At 43.1% G+C, this 16087-nt stretch overlaps 1 protein-coding gene across 1 annotated transcript in view; it reads right to left on the bottom strand.

The window, feature by feature from the left end:
• The window catches only part of LOC116942356 (ephrin type-A receptor 4-like), a 42786-nt gene that overhangs the window by 10644 nt on the left and 16055 nt on the right, over nt 1-16087 (bottom strand). The window contains exons 6-10 of the mRNA XM_032954148.2: nt 7746-7870; nt 3970-4132; nt 3068-3161; nt 2215-2279; nt 56-181 (exon numbers count right to left, since the gene is read on the bottom strand). Of these exons, the coding sequence (XP_032810039.2) occupies nt 56-181; nt 2215-2279; nt 3068-3161; nt 3970-4132; nt 7746-7870 (573 nt within the window). The remainder of the gene's footprint in view (nt 1-55; nt 182-2214; nt 2280-3067; nt 3162-3969; nt 4133-7745; nt 7871-16087) is intronic.

Raw genomic sequence — 16087 nt, 5'->3', positions numbered from 1 at the left:
GGTGGGAAACCGTGAGGCCGTGAGCCTGCATGTGTGGCCACATCGAGGGCCTCACCTGATCCGATAACCTTCTCTATGGTTATCCAGGACGGCTCGATCTCGCGGGCAAATTCCTGGACGGCTTTATTGGGGTCTTCGTACGTGAAGGGGTCAACGTAGTTCCTCCGGTTGGGGAATTTCACTGCAAGGGTTGGAATGCAAACAGGGCACAGAATTAAAGGCATTCAACCCACCAGTGTTAAACAGGGGTGAAAATCGCAAAGCGGATGGGAATCTGGAATAAAATGGGTAGGGTGGGTGTTAAACACATGCGTTAATGCTTTTAGGAATGTCCTAATCACCCAGAGTTGGGCTTGTTTTAAATAGGGTGTATAGACAAAGAGGAATGTAAATCAGAGTAGAGACTGCACTTAACCATTAAACATGTATATTTAAACGTACTCCTGCTCGCAAATGGAACCTTATATTTCTGTATCTAACCATATGATATTTAAGCTTTTTTTTTTACATCTCCCTTTCTTCTGCTCCGTCATTAGCAGTCTCGTTTTATCCGCCTGCATAAAAATCGCGTTCGTGCCAGACACGGCAGTATAAATGCCAGGGCAGATACAAACTCAGGACGACGCCTCCGTACGCCTCTATGCAGTCGGTGCGCGTAACCGGCTCATTGTCACACCGCTGCGGATATCGCACGTGCTCAACAAGCAGGGCACGCTTTGAAATAAGCAAAGCTGCAAAGTTTGCGTGCTTTTATCTACCTGCTGTGGCTGCATCAGCATTGACAATGCCTCTCAAAGGTTGGCAGAGACACCATGGGGGTTTAAATTTCAATGTCCTGCATGAGGTTTCTTTTGTGCTTCACATCCACTCAACTTGCAGGAATGTGGATATACTGCTGTCATGGAGACAAGCTGCGGAAATACACCTTTTGCGATTGATCGCTTTGCGTATTAAGATTGATGTCTGCATGCCAAATCTATTACCCTGTATATATTTTTGCCGTCAGTTCATCCGAAAGCTAACATCGAAAACACCCCAACGGACAATTTAGGGTCTTTTGTTTTGTTATTTTGCTTGGCCGAATTTATTAATTTATTTGAACAGCCTTACATTTCATGTAAACATTTTCATCCTCAGCTAAATGCCATGCTTTTCCAGTTAACATCTATATCTGTTTTTTAGAGCAGAATCTTAAACTAAACCCCCCCCCCCATTAGTTCCACTGTGATGATGGTGCATTGATAAAGGTGGAAGGAAGCTATTGTTGATAGTGGAAACCCAGATGTCACTTTTGAATGTAAATACACTTTAAACATAATACGTGCAGCACCGAAGCATGCCAAACCACGTGCTGGGTAGCAACCAAGTCACAATCATGTACAGTGCCCGACATCCAACGTAACTGCACAGCCCTTTGAGTCAACAGGCGGATGGCCAACAGGAAGACGGCGAACAGCGTAGAGCAAGCCCTAATGCATTGTGTCGTTGCAGCTCTGTATTCCTCCATCGATACAACGCCGTTTCACTCTGGGCCCAAAGTGAAACTCGCATCAATTGCCATGCAGCAGTGTCCCCGCAACATAGAGATGTTTCTAAAGTTGAACGATTATGATAGATCTTGTATCGCCAATGGCAAGAACATTTATTGAGCAAGCAAAACCAAAAGTTGTGAACAATGATATACAACTTATTACCATATTACCTGGATTATAAGACGATTTTTTTATCCTTTGTATTTTAAAGCAAAAGTTGTGGGTTCGTCCTATTATCCACTAGTTGCATACGTTTGTGTGTGACCAAATTTTTAAAAAGTTATTGCCATGGGGCACATGTTTGAGGTGGGTCTTAATTTTCGGATCATCTTATAATCGAGAGAATACGGTAATTGCATCCTTATCAGCGTCACCAGCCTCACTAAGCAGTGCCCTTCGAATAATTTGTCTCAGATTTCCCAAAAATATGCCGATTGCCAAGTTGGGAAGTCCTTGTCAAGCTGCTTAGCAGCCCATGGCAATGCACCTGCGGCGCAACATTACCAGTCAGAAACTGGATGCAGGCCGTTTGACAATGGGCTGTTTGGAAGCACAGTAATTTGGAAATTAATTTCGATCATATTTATCCCCAATTATAGAACCCCGCTGTAATGCAGAGCTGACGGTGCTAAAAGCAAACATGTGCCACACAGTGCCATTATAATTCTCTGTAAATCATTACCTTCTTCATTCTTAAAGGGGCAATTCTCCTCTTCATCCTTCTGCGGTGTCATGTTGCGCATTTTCCTAGAACACAGTAATGAGATACTTGAAAATGGCTCAATGCTAAATAATGCTCACGTGTTAAAACGTTCAGGGGCTCACATTCCATAGTGTTGACCTTGGATATCATCGTGGTTGGAAATATTCAGAGATTACTTCTTTCCACTGAAGGTTTATTTAGATATCAATTAGGGGGTCTGCGAATTCACACAATGTGGCCCAAGACTATTGTAAAGCCAGAGAAAGAAAAATAACATGCGCTGCCAAGAATACTGTAAATAATGCCCTGTCTGTGTCAACGGAACCTAGTGTCAAGACAATCCTCCTTGCAGAAATATTTATCCAAATAATTGAAATAGAACTCTAATAACTAAACACCAGTTGACCAAATTATGGCCAACTTTTGTATTGTTCTATGTTATTGTAATAACCTGGGCATGGTTAATAGTTCATTTTGAAGCTCTACAATTTCATGAAATAGCTAAATATTATCAAAGGTTCGTTTAATTTATTTTATTTTATGAATAACAGGGAGTTTCATTTAAGGAAAATTTTTGTTTCAAAGAAAACAGTTCATTACTGCCACTGTGAGAGTCTAAGCAAAACAACTTAATCTCATTCCAGCAATTGAGGGAAGAAGAAAAAAACAACAACATTATAGAAGCATAGTAAAAAATTTACCTTCAGACCAAGCAACAAATATAGAACATTGGCCCATTGAAGAGAAGACAGATTGAGCACCCGACACCGACCGAGCTCAAGCACACCACAGTGCTGAGAGACTGCCGCTTGTGCAAGCGCAGAGTGCTCACCTTCGCCGGATGCAGACCACCGTGAAGACGATGAAGGCAAGAAGAATCACGGCACACACGACTATGACGGCCACACGAGTCGTATTGGAGTGTTCTGTAAAGCCACCAGAGCAAACCTATTTACATGTGCATCGCCAGCAAGAGCATCACCACAATGTAATATAACTACTATATCTATACAACATTTTTGTTGCAAATGCAATGTAAGCATTGCTTGCCACTTCTCTTCACTACAAAGCCAGCGATGTTATCTTCCCGACCACTTAACACGTGGTTACAATAAGGCATCCAATTGCCCTTCGTTTAAAACAATCCACCTTGCATCATTGGCTGTACCTTACGCCAGCAAAACTATAGAGCAGGATGGCATTTAAATAACAAAGGTGGTAATCTTGATTTGAAGCTTTTGTGAATGCAGGAATCCATACTCTTTGGTTCTTTCGGTAAAGTCACATAGGTAGAAACATAAAATAAAAATAAAATAAAACAAAAAGATTATTAAAATAAAACAAAAATAATATTAATTTATTTTTATTTATTTTTTGTACCCAGGGGCGGAGCCAGGGGGGTGACAGGGTAGACAATTGTCACCCCCGAAAAAAATCGAAAATCTGAAACATTCTGCGTATAAGTGTACGACACTCGGTCTGGCGGACTCCGTGCAACTGCATTGTCAGAGCGTGTCGCCAACCGATGGCGTCTAGTTCAACAGCCTGACTCTCTAATCATTCTTGAAATTACAATTTGTTGACTGTTACCCCGGGCTGAAAATTCTGGCTCCGCCCCTGTTTCTACCAACGTGACTTTACCGAAACAAAGGTGGTGTTTGGTTTCCATTTGTGATCGCCCAGTGTTGGCCTTGTACCCAGGGTCCGTCGCGCTGTCCTGGCTGTGGAACTCACGGTACTGGTCGGTGTTGATCTCCACGGGGTCGCTGGGTTTGCCGAAGCCGGCGGCCGTGCGAGCCCGCACCTCAAAGCCGTACACAATTTTGGCCCGGAGGCCCTCGATGCTGGCCGACGGCACCTTGGTGTGCAGGATGTTGTAGCTGGTGTCCCGCTGGCCCTGGGAGAGGACGCACGGCGCACGCGTGAAGTCCAACCGCGGCTGAAGCGGCCAGGGCATTTGTTGCACGCACAGCAACACAAGGAACCCCTCCCCCACCCCAGCCCTCTTCAACACATTTGGCGGTTAGGCCAAGTGCTGACACCGCACACGAGGGAGCGCAGTGCAAAGTATGCCTGTCACCTGTCACCGTTGCCCTCTCTAAGCACTGGTGTCAATTAAAATCACCCCATATTCTGCTCTGATGAGTTTATCTAAGGGGGGGGGGGGGGTTATACTTGCTGTGTATGGTTATTTCCGACATATGCCAGAACTGACATTCAAATGGGGAAAGTGCTGTTGCACACAAAATGACAAATATTCCTCTATAGCTATGCAGACTGTTAGGCCAGGTGCTGCAAGCGAGCACCAGTGCAAGCCTAGCACAGTGGCACACTGATGTGGTGTGGCCTTAACCACTCCCAGCCACATTTGTCTCCCAGTGCTGATGATTTCATACTGCACAAGGTACTCATTTAAGTCATGGAGGTCCCTGGACCAGTTCATATATTCACCACTGAAGTTAGCTGGGGCCAGAAATAAAACTCAGGATGGGGGGGGGGGTATGTGTTAACTACTGCACCACCGCTCCCCACAACAGAAACGCGTCGCTTTAACTAGGTGTGTGTGTGCTAATTTACATACATTTACAGAGTCATGCATACATTTATACCAGTACTGTTCGACCCTTCACCTGCAATTCCGCAAAAACAAGAATCACACTTACATGAAATTCAAATTTGAGGTCACCTTAGCAAGGAAGTTTTTCACACAGCAAACATGCCCCATGCCACTGTTACACAGCAAACAGACTGTGTGCCAGTATCTCAAAGACTGACCCATAAATTATGAACAAATATATAAATAAAATAAAGCAGACACGCTTATATTACAATAAAATATGTTTTAAAGTGCGGTTATCAAAAGCTATGAAGAGTGAAAATGGCAACACATTAAAATAATCCATTTAAGACATCTGGCCAATATGGAAGTTTAGGCCAAATTATGCTCAGGAGAGTCTTTGTAGAGCTTCCTTGAGTGCAAGGCCTTGCCATTGCTCATGGTTTAAAGGGGACAGATATGAAGATATGAAATAATTTCAGTAAACCACAGCGTGACCTTTCAAATGAATGTTAATGGGCTTTCCAAATAAATTTCAAACGAAATAAGTTTCTCGAATATAAATGTTAAATATTCCTTCTGGAAAAAAATAATTACTCATGCTCGTTCAGCACAGGAAGACTGATACTACACGGGCTAAGCTTATAATCGCCTGCATGAAAGGTACACTGTGGATAACACACAGCATATTGAAACAGCATGATTGTATTTGAGGGATAGAGTGACAAAGAAAACAATGCCTTGGATACCAATGATGTTAAAAGATAAATGAGCCTAGGGAGGAACTGGGAAGTGGAGGGAGCAGGTGAAAGGGCTAAACATAACACAAAGTATTAACAGCTGTATTCAAAGGCGGAAATTGAGTAACGTTTATACTGCACGGTGGAGGGACATGGAGGATAAGAGGTTTCATAGGCCTGTCCCATATTGCCGCTGTGACAGCGTGACCATTTACAGTCGCGCCCGTGTTACCGCTGCTGAAAGTGTAACCATTACGTCGAATGACGGGAAGGTACATGTCGGGTCAAACACACATTTTGTGTAGGGCTCTGACACTGGGAGGGGCTCTTTCAGCGGCCGAGAGGAAACGGTGAGAAGCATAGAGAGGCCGGGCTGGAATTTGTTTGAACCAAGGCGGTTGAGATTGCAGCATCGTGTGACAAAAATAAATAGATAAAAAGAAACACATTGTTTCTTAGCAAAGAGGGAACTGCCGAGTTGCCCCCCCACCACCCCCAGGGAAACATTTTGGATAACTTCCTGCACAATTACAATTGCCTATTTAAAGCCAGCAAATGAGCACTTGTCAATGTATTTCAATATAGGATATAGGATGGTGGACTTCATGTGCAACAATGGCACATGCCCCTCTTCTACGCTTGTATACCAATGCATACGTTTAAAATCATAAAAAAAAGTATTTATTTATTACATTTTCTTGCTGTGGTTTTCACACCTGATGATGATTGCTTGTGTTGCAGTCGAAACGTCGTGAGAATTTTATTGTTTTATATTTTTATTATTTTATTCTTTCCCTTCTACGTGACTTTACTGAAAGAACCAAGAATATGAATCCCTGCAGTCACGAAAGCTTTAAATAAACATTACATTAATGTCAAGCAAAAACCTACAAATAATTCAGTTCAAATAAATACATTCATAAAACCTTAAACGCCCTCCGTAATTTATTTTGCTCTTACGACATGCGCCAACCTCTGAGTGCAATTCGCTTTGATGTGCCCCTGTGCAGTGCTCAATCGAAGGTAATGAATTACTTGGCTATGCGGCATTCAGTAAAACCTGTCTATTAGGACTCGTAGTTGCTATGTTATTATAGTCTGCATAGCGTTCCCCGCAGCATTGCCACCCACACAGCCGAACCTTCTTTGATCAATTATTAATCTCTCTCTGTGTCACATCCAAAACCCGGCGCACCATTGTATTGCTGGATATGTCTTAATTCCTGCATCGCGCAACGTTAATATGGCGTTGGGTGGCCTTTATCGAGCAGTGGAATGACAGCGCGCGGTAAACAAATTATATTAAAGCTACTGTGGTCATTGCACAATGTTGGTGGAGACAGGTTTGACTTTTCGAATCACTTTTTACACATAAAGCCGGGGCAACAATTGCCACATGTCACGAAGAAAACGCAAAGGCCCGTGGGCTTGTGGTGCAGCGTGACCTGTGCCATTACGTGCCCGGCTGTGGAATAAGTACACAGTGCAGGCACTATCCTTGACACTTTATTTAGGCCTCTCAATGTGAGGCCCCTTTTATCGTGACTTCGGTTCCCAGATGAATGGCCAAACAGAATGGAGGCGTGCAATGCTAGCTTGCGAGTGTGATTGACATCTGGGTGTTATAACCGCCGAGTAAGAATCACCCTTCCCGTATGCTTTGTGAGAAGTGCAAATACACATTGTGGGCAAGGCCAAGGTACATTTCTTGCAAGCACATCGCCGAGGGAAGCATGCCTCTCGCTTTGGCTATTGCAACAGTTTGAAGTCAAACATTAGACATGTTTGTCAGCTGATTGCCATGATTATCTGCTGCACTGAAATAAAAGCTATAGACCAGTGGTGGCCAAACTGTGGCTTGCAAGCTGCATGCTCCTCCCAGGCAGTTTCCAAGCAGCTAATGTTTTACTTTTCAACTTTACTTAAATAATGAAAATCGAAACATTGGGGGAGTGGGCCGGAGCATTCAAATGCTGCCAGTGGAGCCAGACATAAGTACTCCCAAGGCGCTCCCACAGATTTCAAAATTCACCAGTCCACAGCCAGCCAGCACGAGAAAAAACGGCCGGTTGACTACCCCATGTGACCTGTTCAGCGTCTAGTGATTCTCGGCCATATGAAGATTTAGTTATGGTACTCGTAGGGTCAGAAAGTTTGACCACCTCTGCTAACCGCTTGTTTCACCCTCGAAAGTCTTAATGAATATGCAATACCTTTTCGTAGTACTTGATTTCGTAGTCCAGGATAATTCCATTTGGTTGATCTGGTTGGAACCATGACAGCTTCACGTGGTCCTTAGTTTGCATCTCGTACCACAGTGACCTGATTTTAGATGGAGCTGGAACATAGGGACAACAAAAATCAACATAAATATTTATGTTAATGAGTCAGTTGTTAACAGTATTACACATTTTTTTACTTTACTCTCTCTCTTTAAAACTGGCAAAACAGCGGAATGTATTCAACATTGTTTAAAATCTATCATCACCGTTGTGGTGATAGACTGTTTCAGCAAAGCACTCCCACACCTCCATTTCAAAAGGTCACAGAAATACATTTTAGGAACAGAAATATGAGAAATGCTTTTGGAAAATGGCTCAACAAACTGACAGTTTTACATCCGCCCCCGTAATACCTGATCACTGCGATCACTAGAACATTCACCCACATGTTGTGTCTCAAACTATACACATACCAAACCAGTGGCCTCATAATATATGGCCGTCTTTGGGGAGTTGTAAGATTCTGAAAAAAATGATCCAACTTTCATAAATGCGGATGCAACCCCAAAGCAAACCAGCGGCGAGATTTGGCGTGATTTCGTTTGATGTTTTAATAAAGACAAAGCAGATTTAGAAGCCATATCTCTGTGTGCCTATCACATTTTTCATGCATGTCAGATTCACGTGACTTAAATTATCATGAATTCTCTGTTCAGGTGTTTTTATCATTTGTGTGTCGTTTGACACGTCCAGGGTGCCATGGCAGTTAATATTGCATGCCGCTCTCCTCTGTTGTCACAGGCCAACATTTATGGCCATCAAAATCAACATCATTTCCGTCAAAACAAACTCCTTATCAACAACGAATTTCCCGTTCTCGAAAAACGATTTCATTCGAACAATCTGTACATGCACAACGTGTAATTACACAAAAAGACTACGATAAACTTAAGAAGAAAAATCACACTGAATATAGAGATAGCTATGTATTGCAACACTAAAGCTAACGTATACAGCATCTCAAACACATTGCTTTTTTAACATTTACTTCACATCCACTAATATGCTGCATGTGTGCGTGCATTCTCTTTGCTACAATCGCAGCAACCTAGATTTCATTCCCAGCCAGACGACTCATCTTGGGTCTCCCCTCTAGGTCAAATCAGCCTTTTACTAGCACCTGGTCCTATACATATATTTGTAAATATAAGCACTTGGGAGACAAAGGTGGACAGGCATGGTGCCACCCCCTCTTGGGTCACACTGACCTTAATAGGTGCTCACTTCACAGTATTTTCCCTTACAGTCTGTAGTTTGAGTCTATCCAGGAGTATATTTGCCTTTGCCTTTTGTATGCACGCAGAGTGCTTTGCACCACAATTCTAGTGACCTAGGTTACAAGTGGCAATTTGAATCTGCACCTAGCCTGGGCCTCCGTTCGGTTGGCTCAGCCTAAATTAAGTAATATCTTACGGCGTATTCTCACCTGGTACAATGCCAATCTTACAAACAAAAAAACACTCGCAAATAGCATACGCACAGAATATTAATTTGAATAGAGTGGTGATTGTTATCTTCATTTGTATTTGTAGACAAAACATTTTTCAAGGCCTGTTTGAATCCCACCTTAACCCAATAATAGTGCTGCAGTATAATTACACTCACGTGTTACAAGTATTCAAGGTGAAGAACAAATCCCCATGATTTAGCTTTTCTAAGGTTGGATGTTAAATCCCTATGTAATGGTGCCAAATAAAACACATTATTCACTACAATTATTAAGTAAATGGAAAATCCATATACGGTAGTAGCAATAACAATATATGTTTTATTGTACACCTGCTAAGTTAAGATGCTCCCATACGGAAGAAAAATGACTGGCACATATATAAGACGACAGAGTATATGTATGCAGTACGGCATATAAAGGATTTGTACCTTCAAACAATCAAGCCGCTGACAGGAGCCGTCTCGCGAAATATAGGAAGTGCGGATCTGCACGGGATCTGCTTTGGCTGTATGTTGAACTTCTTTCACACCGTACATAACCAACTGCACTAAGGCTGTCATCTCAGTTGGGGGGGGGGGGAAGGGTGGCTCTTTTGAGTGCTGACACCTCGAATCTCCACAAGCTATGACAGGCCGGCCGTGAGTGGAGGACAGCTCCAGGCTGAGGACCGCACAGGCAACAGGCCCCGACAAGACGAATCTCTATCACGACGCCCCATCAGTGTACCGCACCAAAACCACTGCCTCGCCCTGTGCCCAACAAAGAGCACCTGACTCTGCCCTCTCGCAACCTGTCTTGCATTCCCCCCCGAGCCAAGTTGGTGGTGATAAGTCACGGGTGTGTGAACGTCTATGAGCGAAGCAGGCTTGGGCTTATCTGCTACGAAGCGTAGTATGTGTTGCAGATATACCTAAAATTCAAACGTTTTTTTGATTGCATTTTTTTTTAGAGACAATCTTTCACGGCGAAATGTGGGATCGCTTTTTCAATTATATAATAATGTGACGTGTCCTCATGCGAACACAAGTGACGGTCGCCCGATGTCACGTGGCGCCACCTTCTTTTCGGTGGAAAAGCGTGAACCGCGATGGAACGGAAAAGCGACGTCCCCTCTGGTGATGTCGTTACTTTCAGATCAAGCCGCAACAAAACCAAGGAGATTCGGATCATCAGAAATGTTACATCCAAGGCCCGATGTTTTCAATAAACCATAGCGAGCATTCGCGGGCTGACCCGTACGATGAGAGAGGCGAATATACGCCGAGAGGAAATGGAAGCTTACGACAAAAGGAGTTTTGCTCTTGCCCATAGTCAGTTTGTTCTCGTGGATTTTTGCAACAGGTTTTACATTTACAATGTACGCGGCGCGTGAACGTGACATTTCATGCCGCTGAATAAAACCATGCGCAACTACCTTGCGTTCGCTGTCGGCACACCGTAAAACCCTTCGCTTACATTGCATCTCCAGCATTCACGGCGATTAAGTGCCACGCCACTTGCAGGCAGCATGAAATACAAACGAAAAAAAAATATGCAAGATTACAGGGACCCACGACGAGTCACTGAGCGTTTTTAGACAGCATATTTTAACGTGTCAAAAAAACACACTCATTGCAGATATGCTTTTGCACAAGAGCTATGACTACCCCCCCCCCCCCCCCCAAGAAACGCTGACGTCGCTGAACTGAGATTCCATCATTCTTCCCTAATTTTGAATTAAAGAGGGCGTCAAGCACACGTTTAGTCGTGCATGATGGGGAAACGTTCAAGCTGGCATCAGGTAGGTGTGGGGGTGTGGAGGATGGGGGGGGGGACGTGGTGTCACGTTTCCTGTTCGCCAGCTCTTTAATCATTTCTTCAGACGTCTGGCAGCCAAGGATGGATAAAAAAAATCCAGGCCATTCTCCATAACTCCTTTCAAGCATAAAATAGAATGTGAGATGATTATTTATATGAGAGCATTTGTAAACGAACTGCCACATGTCTGAAACTGGTATCGGGTTTTCTGGATATTTACAATTGTATTGTAGTCATCTGTTTTTTTTTGTACGTTCCAACATGGCCTAATGCCTGTTAAGTGAAGCTGCAGATGACATTTATTACGTGCAATGAAACACGAACCAGAATGCACCCTGGCACGAAAATTATATTAAGAAGCATCTTGACAAGGAAGTGTACATTCGGAAATAAAACTGTACTCTGTTGTGTACGGCATCTTTATATTGTAATACAGTACATATACAGCCTTGTTGCAAATCGACTGTTGGATGAGGGCCTGCCCACGCCATGTGAGTGGTGGGAGTTATTTGATCATACTTCGCCACGCTTGTCAGTGCGCGTTGGTGAAGGCAGGAAGCATAGACCCGTGAGCATAATAGAGTACATCATGGGATAGTGCTGCACTCTCCTCTGCTGTCCCCAGCGTAGTCCCGCAGCAGCCTATAACGCATGCTCTATGCCTGCTGGTCACCAATCTAAGCACGTTCAAGGCTCAACCCATGATTATCTGCCAACCTATAATGAGACCAGGTGGATTTCTGGCGATTTAGTCATAGGTACATGGTACATGTTTGTGTAATATGTACACACAATGCACTACACATCTTTAAACAAACAAAAACACTATGCTGTTCACGTCTACGTTTTCTAAATACAAACAGTGGCTCATTCACAGGGATGTCAATTTTAGACACGACCTGGAACTCAGCCTAATAAAATAATAATTGTCCTCACGGAGTTATCACAGCTTAATTATCAAACCCTTATGCTGGGGGGCTCCTACGATCCACATTTCACCACACACTTCACTACGCCAACATAAACACGCTCTGTCGCATTTTCAGAAGCAGATGTAGCATTCACTAGCGCTGCTTAATCAGGCGCCTAAGTAAAATGCACACCTTGTGTTGGTCAATGAAGAACTGTCCAAGACTTTCGTAAAATTCGACATGAAATAATATTCTTTAATTACTTGAACCCAATCCAAGCCATACTATCTTGATCGACCTATAGCTTATACCTTTTTTTAGCTTTATCCAGGAAAAACACTTTTTCAGGAGGATTTTTAATTGGTAGGTTTGGCAAATTCCATTTGCTTTGCACATGGGATGGAAAGCATGCAGATGAGTGGATAACACCCAAAGCCTGCCCAGATGGATTCAGAACCCATTTACCAAAATGCCATCTCCTGGCTAACTCACAGTTTGGAAGTTTGAAAACTCTGTCATTAAATGACGCCTTGCCTCCAGACATCTGGATTATACACATATCAGCCTCTTAAGTCCAGGCATCTAAGCTGATCTATCAACAAAGTTGCCTCTCCATTAAAAGTGGGAATAAGTTTGAGACAGTCAAATGAAAAAAGAGCAATGCACAGGGCTTTTGGCAATGAATCTCACATTGCGAAATTCAGCCATAACCCCGGGGGCAAGAGTGAGGAGGACTTTAATTCCTTTCACAAATATTAAAAAGGAGAACCACACCCTTCAGAGAGTATGCCGACGCATGCCTGGAGAGTGTGTCAAATAGGAAATGGTTCGCAAACTTGCCAGAGATTGAAAGCAAGGGTCATGCATGTATTTGTAGCTGTTTGCCATGCACCAAAGTGAAATCTTCCAAAATGGGAAATCCACCTATGCTGCTATAGCAAATCCAGTTCAACTCCTAAAACAGTTGTGGGCTACAGACGTGGGAGAGTGAACAGTTGTCTGCAAACGTGCAGAGTGCACACTTGCAACAGGGTCCAGGTAGCCTATAAAAGACACGTGTGTTCATCATCATCAGCGCTGACACACAAGTGAAGTGCGATGACTTTGGGCAAGTGAGAGGGTAGTGTCCGTACGCAGAATTGTCATCACTATGTGAGCATTGGTGGTAAGAGAGCTGGCCACCACCACAGGCTGATAAAAAAATCAAGTCTGTGACCTATAAGCAATCGAATCCTATCATTGTCACCGGCAGCAGACTGAGTTGCTCAAATTGGACACCAAGGACATGCAAGAATGATTATGGAAGGGCAACCCAAAAACCTTTATTATGAACAACTGAGCTGTCACTATCGTGCACACACATGGCACACTTTTGTGTCTCGCCAAAGCCCTGTAAGAAACACGGCTTTGGCGAGACATGCCGCATCACGATTTGATCAAATACCAGGTGTTTTCCAGCATCTCATGTGTTACTGTTTCAAATGATTTTGCTGTGAGCTGTTTAAGAAAATGCACGCCGTTAGGTGTTTTGGCATTTACTTTGTCGTTCACATACTCACAACATCGCAACCACGCAAATCAAGCTGCTGTCTAAATTATAATAATGTATTAACGGTTGATTGCTCCATGGACGCACTGTTTACTGCAAGGTGGGCACACGTGGGTTTCTGAAGCCCACCAGGCAGGTGCTTGTAAATGCTAAAAGTAGGGCATGGGAAGGATGTTTACATGTTTACACCGTCACAAAGGCTGAGGTTCCTGTTGTTAGACGTGCCAATCATTGGAGGATTTTGTAAACACTCCTGTGAATGAGGCTTCTCACCAAAACGTGATGGATGTGTGTGTAAACAGTGTGTGCAACACAATGCCAAAATGGTTTCCATGTGTGTGCTCTCACTGCTTACAAGAGAACTCTTGTTTTCTGTACCAACACGAATGTTTATAAATGCATCCCGGCATTTGCATTAGCTTTTAAAGTCAGGTCTTACGGTACGCTCATGTATCCACAACCTCCCGTGCCTTTCGTAAGTCTGCTTTACCTAAACATTTTAAAGATATTTTCCAGAAACGCATTTATTTATTTAACTATCACAGTGTTTTCCTGCGCAACGGGAAAACGCTGTACGGGCACACGCGCGACATCCTGGATACAAAAAAAAACCCTACGTATTTTCGTCACGACACATGCGTGGAGCAAATTATGCTCCGATCAAATAAAACCTATTTAACTTTCTACCAGGGCAGGCAACGCAGGATCTCGCACATTACTCTTGTCAGCTGCGCTCCTCGACCAAGCTGCTCACCCATCACCCACACCCCATGAGCAGACTAAGGCACAACATGAAACCTTAATGCCCATGAACCCTCCGTTAAACCGTAGCCAATCTGTCCCATTATTAATAAATTTGCAGCAATAACTAAAAATGCCCCGCGTCTACAACAAGTTCCGTAATTGATTCCAGCGTTAAAGTCGGCTACCCGTCATAGTGGCGACCACATTATCAACTCGCGCCGCCCTGCTCAAGAGTTTAAAAGCGTTTCCATATTCCTCAGAAAAGGTCCATGCTCAGTGCGACGTCCATATTCAATTTCCAGATATGGTATAGATACAGAAAAAATGGTAAACGAAATACAGGCTCATGGGAAAGTACAAAAAAAAATTGACATAATAATAGACCATACAAGCCAAATGGACATTTTTATATATATTTTTTTGACAGCATGGCAATTTCATTTTACAAAACTCGCTTGAATAAACATTCCCCCCCCCACCCCCGCTTAATTGATACCTGCAGTGAGGTAGCCTACACGAAGGTGGTTTGTGTGTGGGTATGAGATATGGCCAGGCTGAAATAGAATGCATATTTACAGCCTGAGGCGCACACAAACAAAGTATCCAGACATCGCACAAGTCCAACGAGGCACAGTCATGACGAGCTACTTGCTGGGCAAGGCGAAACAGAAAAATCCTACTCGACATTATATACCTTGTATCTACACACCGCTCGCATGGTGCGCTCAGATCCAGAAAGACACGCACAAGTGCATTCATAAAGGGTCCCGCTTCCTTTTTTCAATGCAAGCATCATTTCAATGGCTAGAGCAATTCCGTGCACATACCAAGTACGCACGTAGACTTTCTCACGGCGTGTGACTCCATCTACGGAAGATTATCACCTTCGAATAGCTAATGCTGCAAACAAGACCCAGAGAGCTCACTGGATGGCCGAACATTTCTTTACTTTTCAGCTTAGCAAGCGAGAAGAAAAATCTCATTTTCACATTGTAAAGCCTGGGCGATGGATCACGGTGCAATTATGTGTTTTGAACGAGTAGTTCATCACGATTAACTTGCCCCTCAAACACATTTGCTGAAAAAAAGAAGCCCAGAGTGCATTTAATTGCTAGCAGGCACTCAGTGTGGTTGGCCAGAACTGGGAGATACTGCGGTTTACAACATTGAAAAGTGCAATTTGAAATTGCCAAAAGATGGTATTTTTTTTATAATTGAGACATTTGTGGTGCAAATACGAATAATATCTGCTTAACTCATATACACGTGTAACCTAAATGCATGTCCGCTTATTACTTTTGGCTACTTACGGTGTGAAAGAAGTTGAACATACAAACAAATGAACATAAATGCACTGCACTTGCTTATTTAATATTTGTGAAGAAAAATTTAGCAAAGAGGCTATTGCCATCAGAAATACTCGATGCATGGTCTTTAAAAAGCATAACAGCAAAATAAATAATTGGTCCAAGTTTTGATACAAGAAGTCAAACCTGCCATATTATATAGCTTCTGTATATACTTCCATATATGCCTTGTAGGCATATAACAGACACATCGATTGGTCAACTAAAATATATCCCTATGTTTCCGATACATGAACAGAATCTTGCTAGCAAAAGTAAATTATTTTCAATTTTGTGCAAATTTTGCATAAAATTACACGGTAATGGAGTGACGAAAACAATACAAACGGGACAGTGAAGTGGAACCAAAGTGTAATCGATTCCTGACCCCGAATCAAGATAATTCACCCGAATTGCAGTGGGGGTGCATCGTTACATTCATAAAGTCCTGAAAATACGACCACGATACGACTTGG

Source organism: Petromyzon marinus, chromosome 14 (assembly GCF_048934315.1).
Source record: "Petromyzon marinus isolate PM22_M1 ecotype Great Lakes invasive population chromosome 14, UKy_Petmar_22M1.pri1.0, whole genome shotgun sequence".
In the NCBI taxonomy this organism is placed as follows: Eukaryota; Metazoa; Chordata; class Hyperoartia; order Petromyzontiformes; family Petromyzontidae; genus Petromyzon; species Petromyzon marinus.
This window is presented reverse-complemented; position numbering and strand designations above follow the sequence as displayed.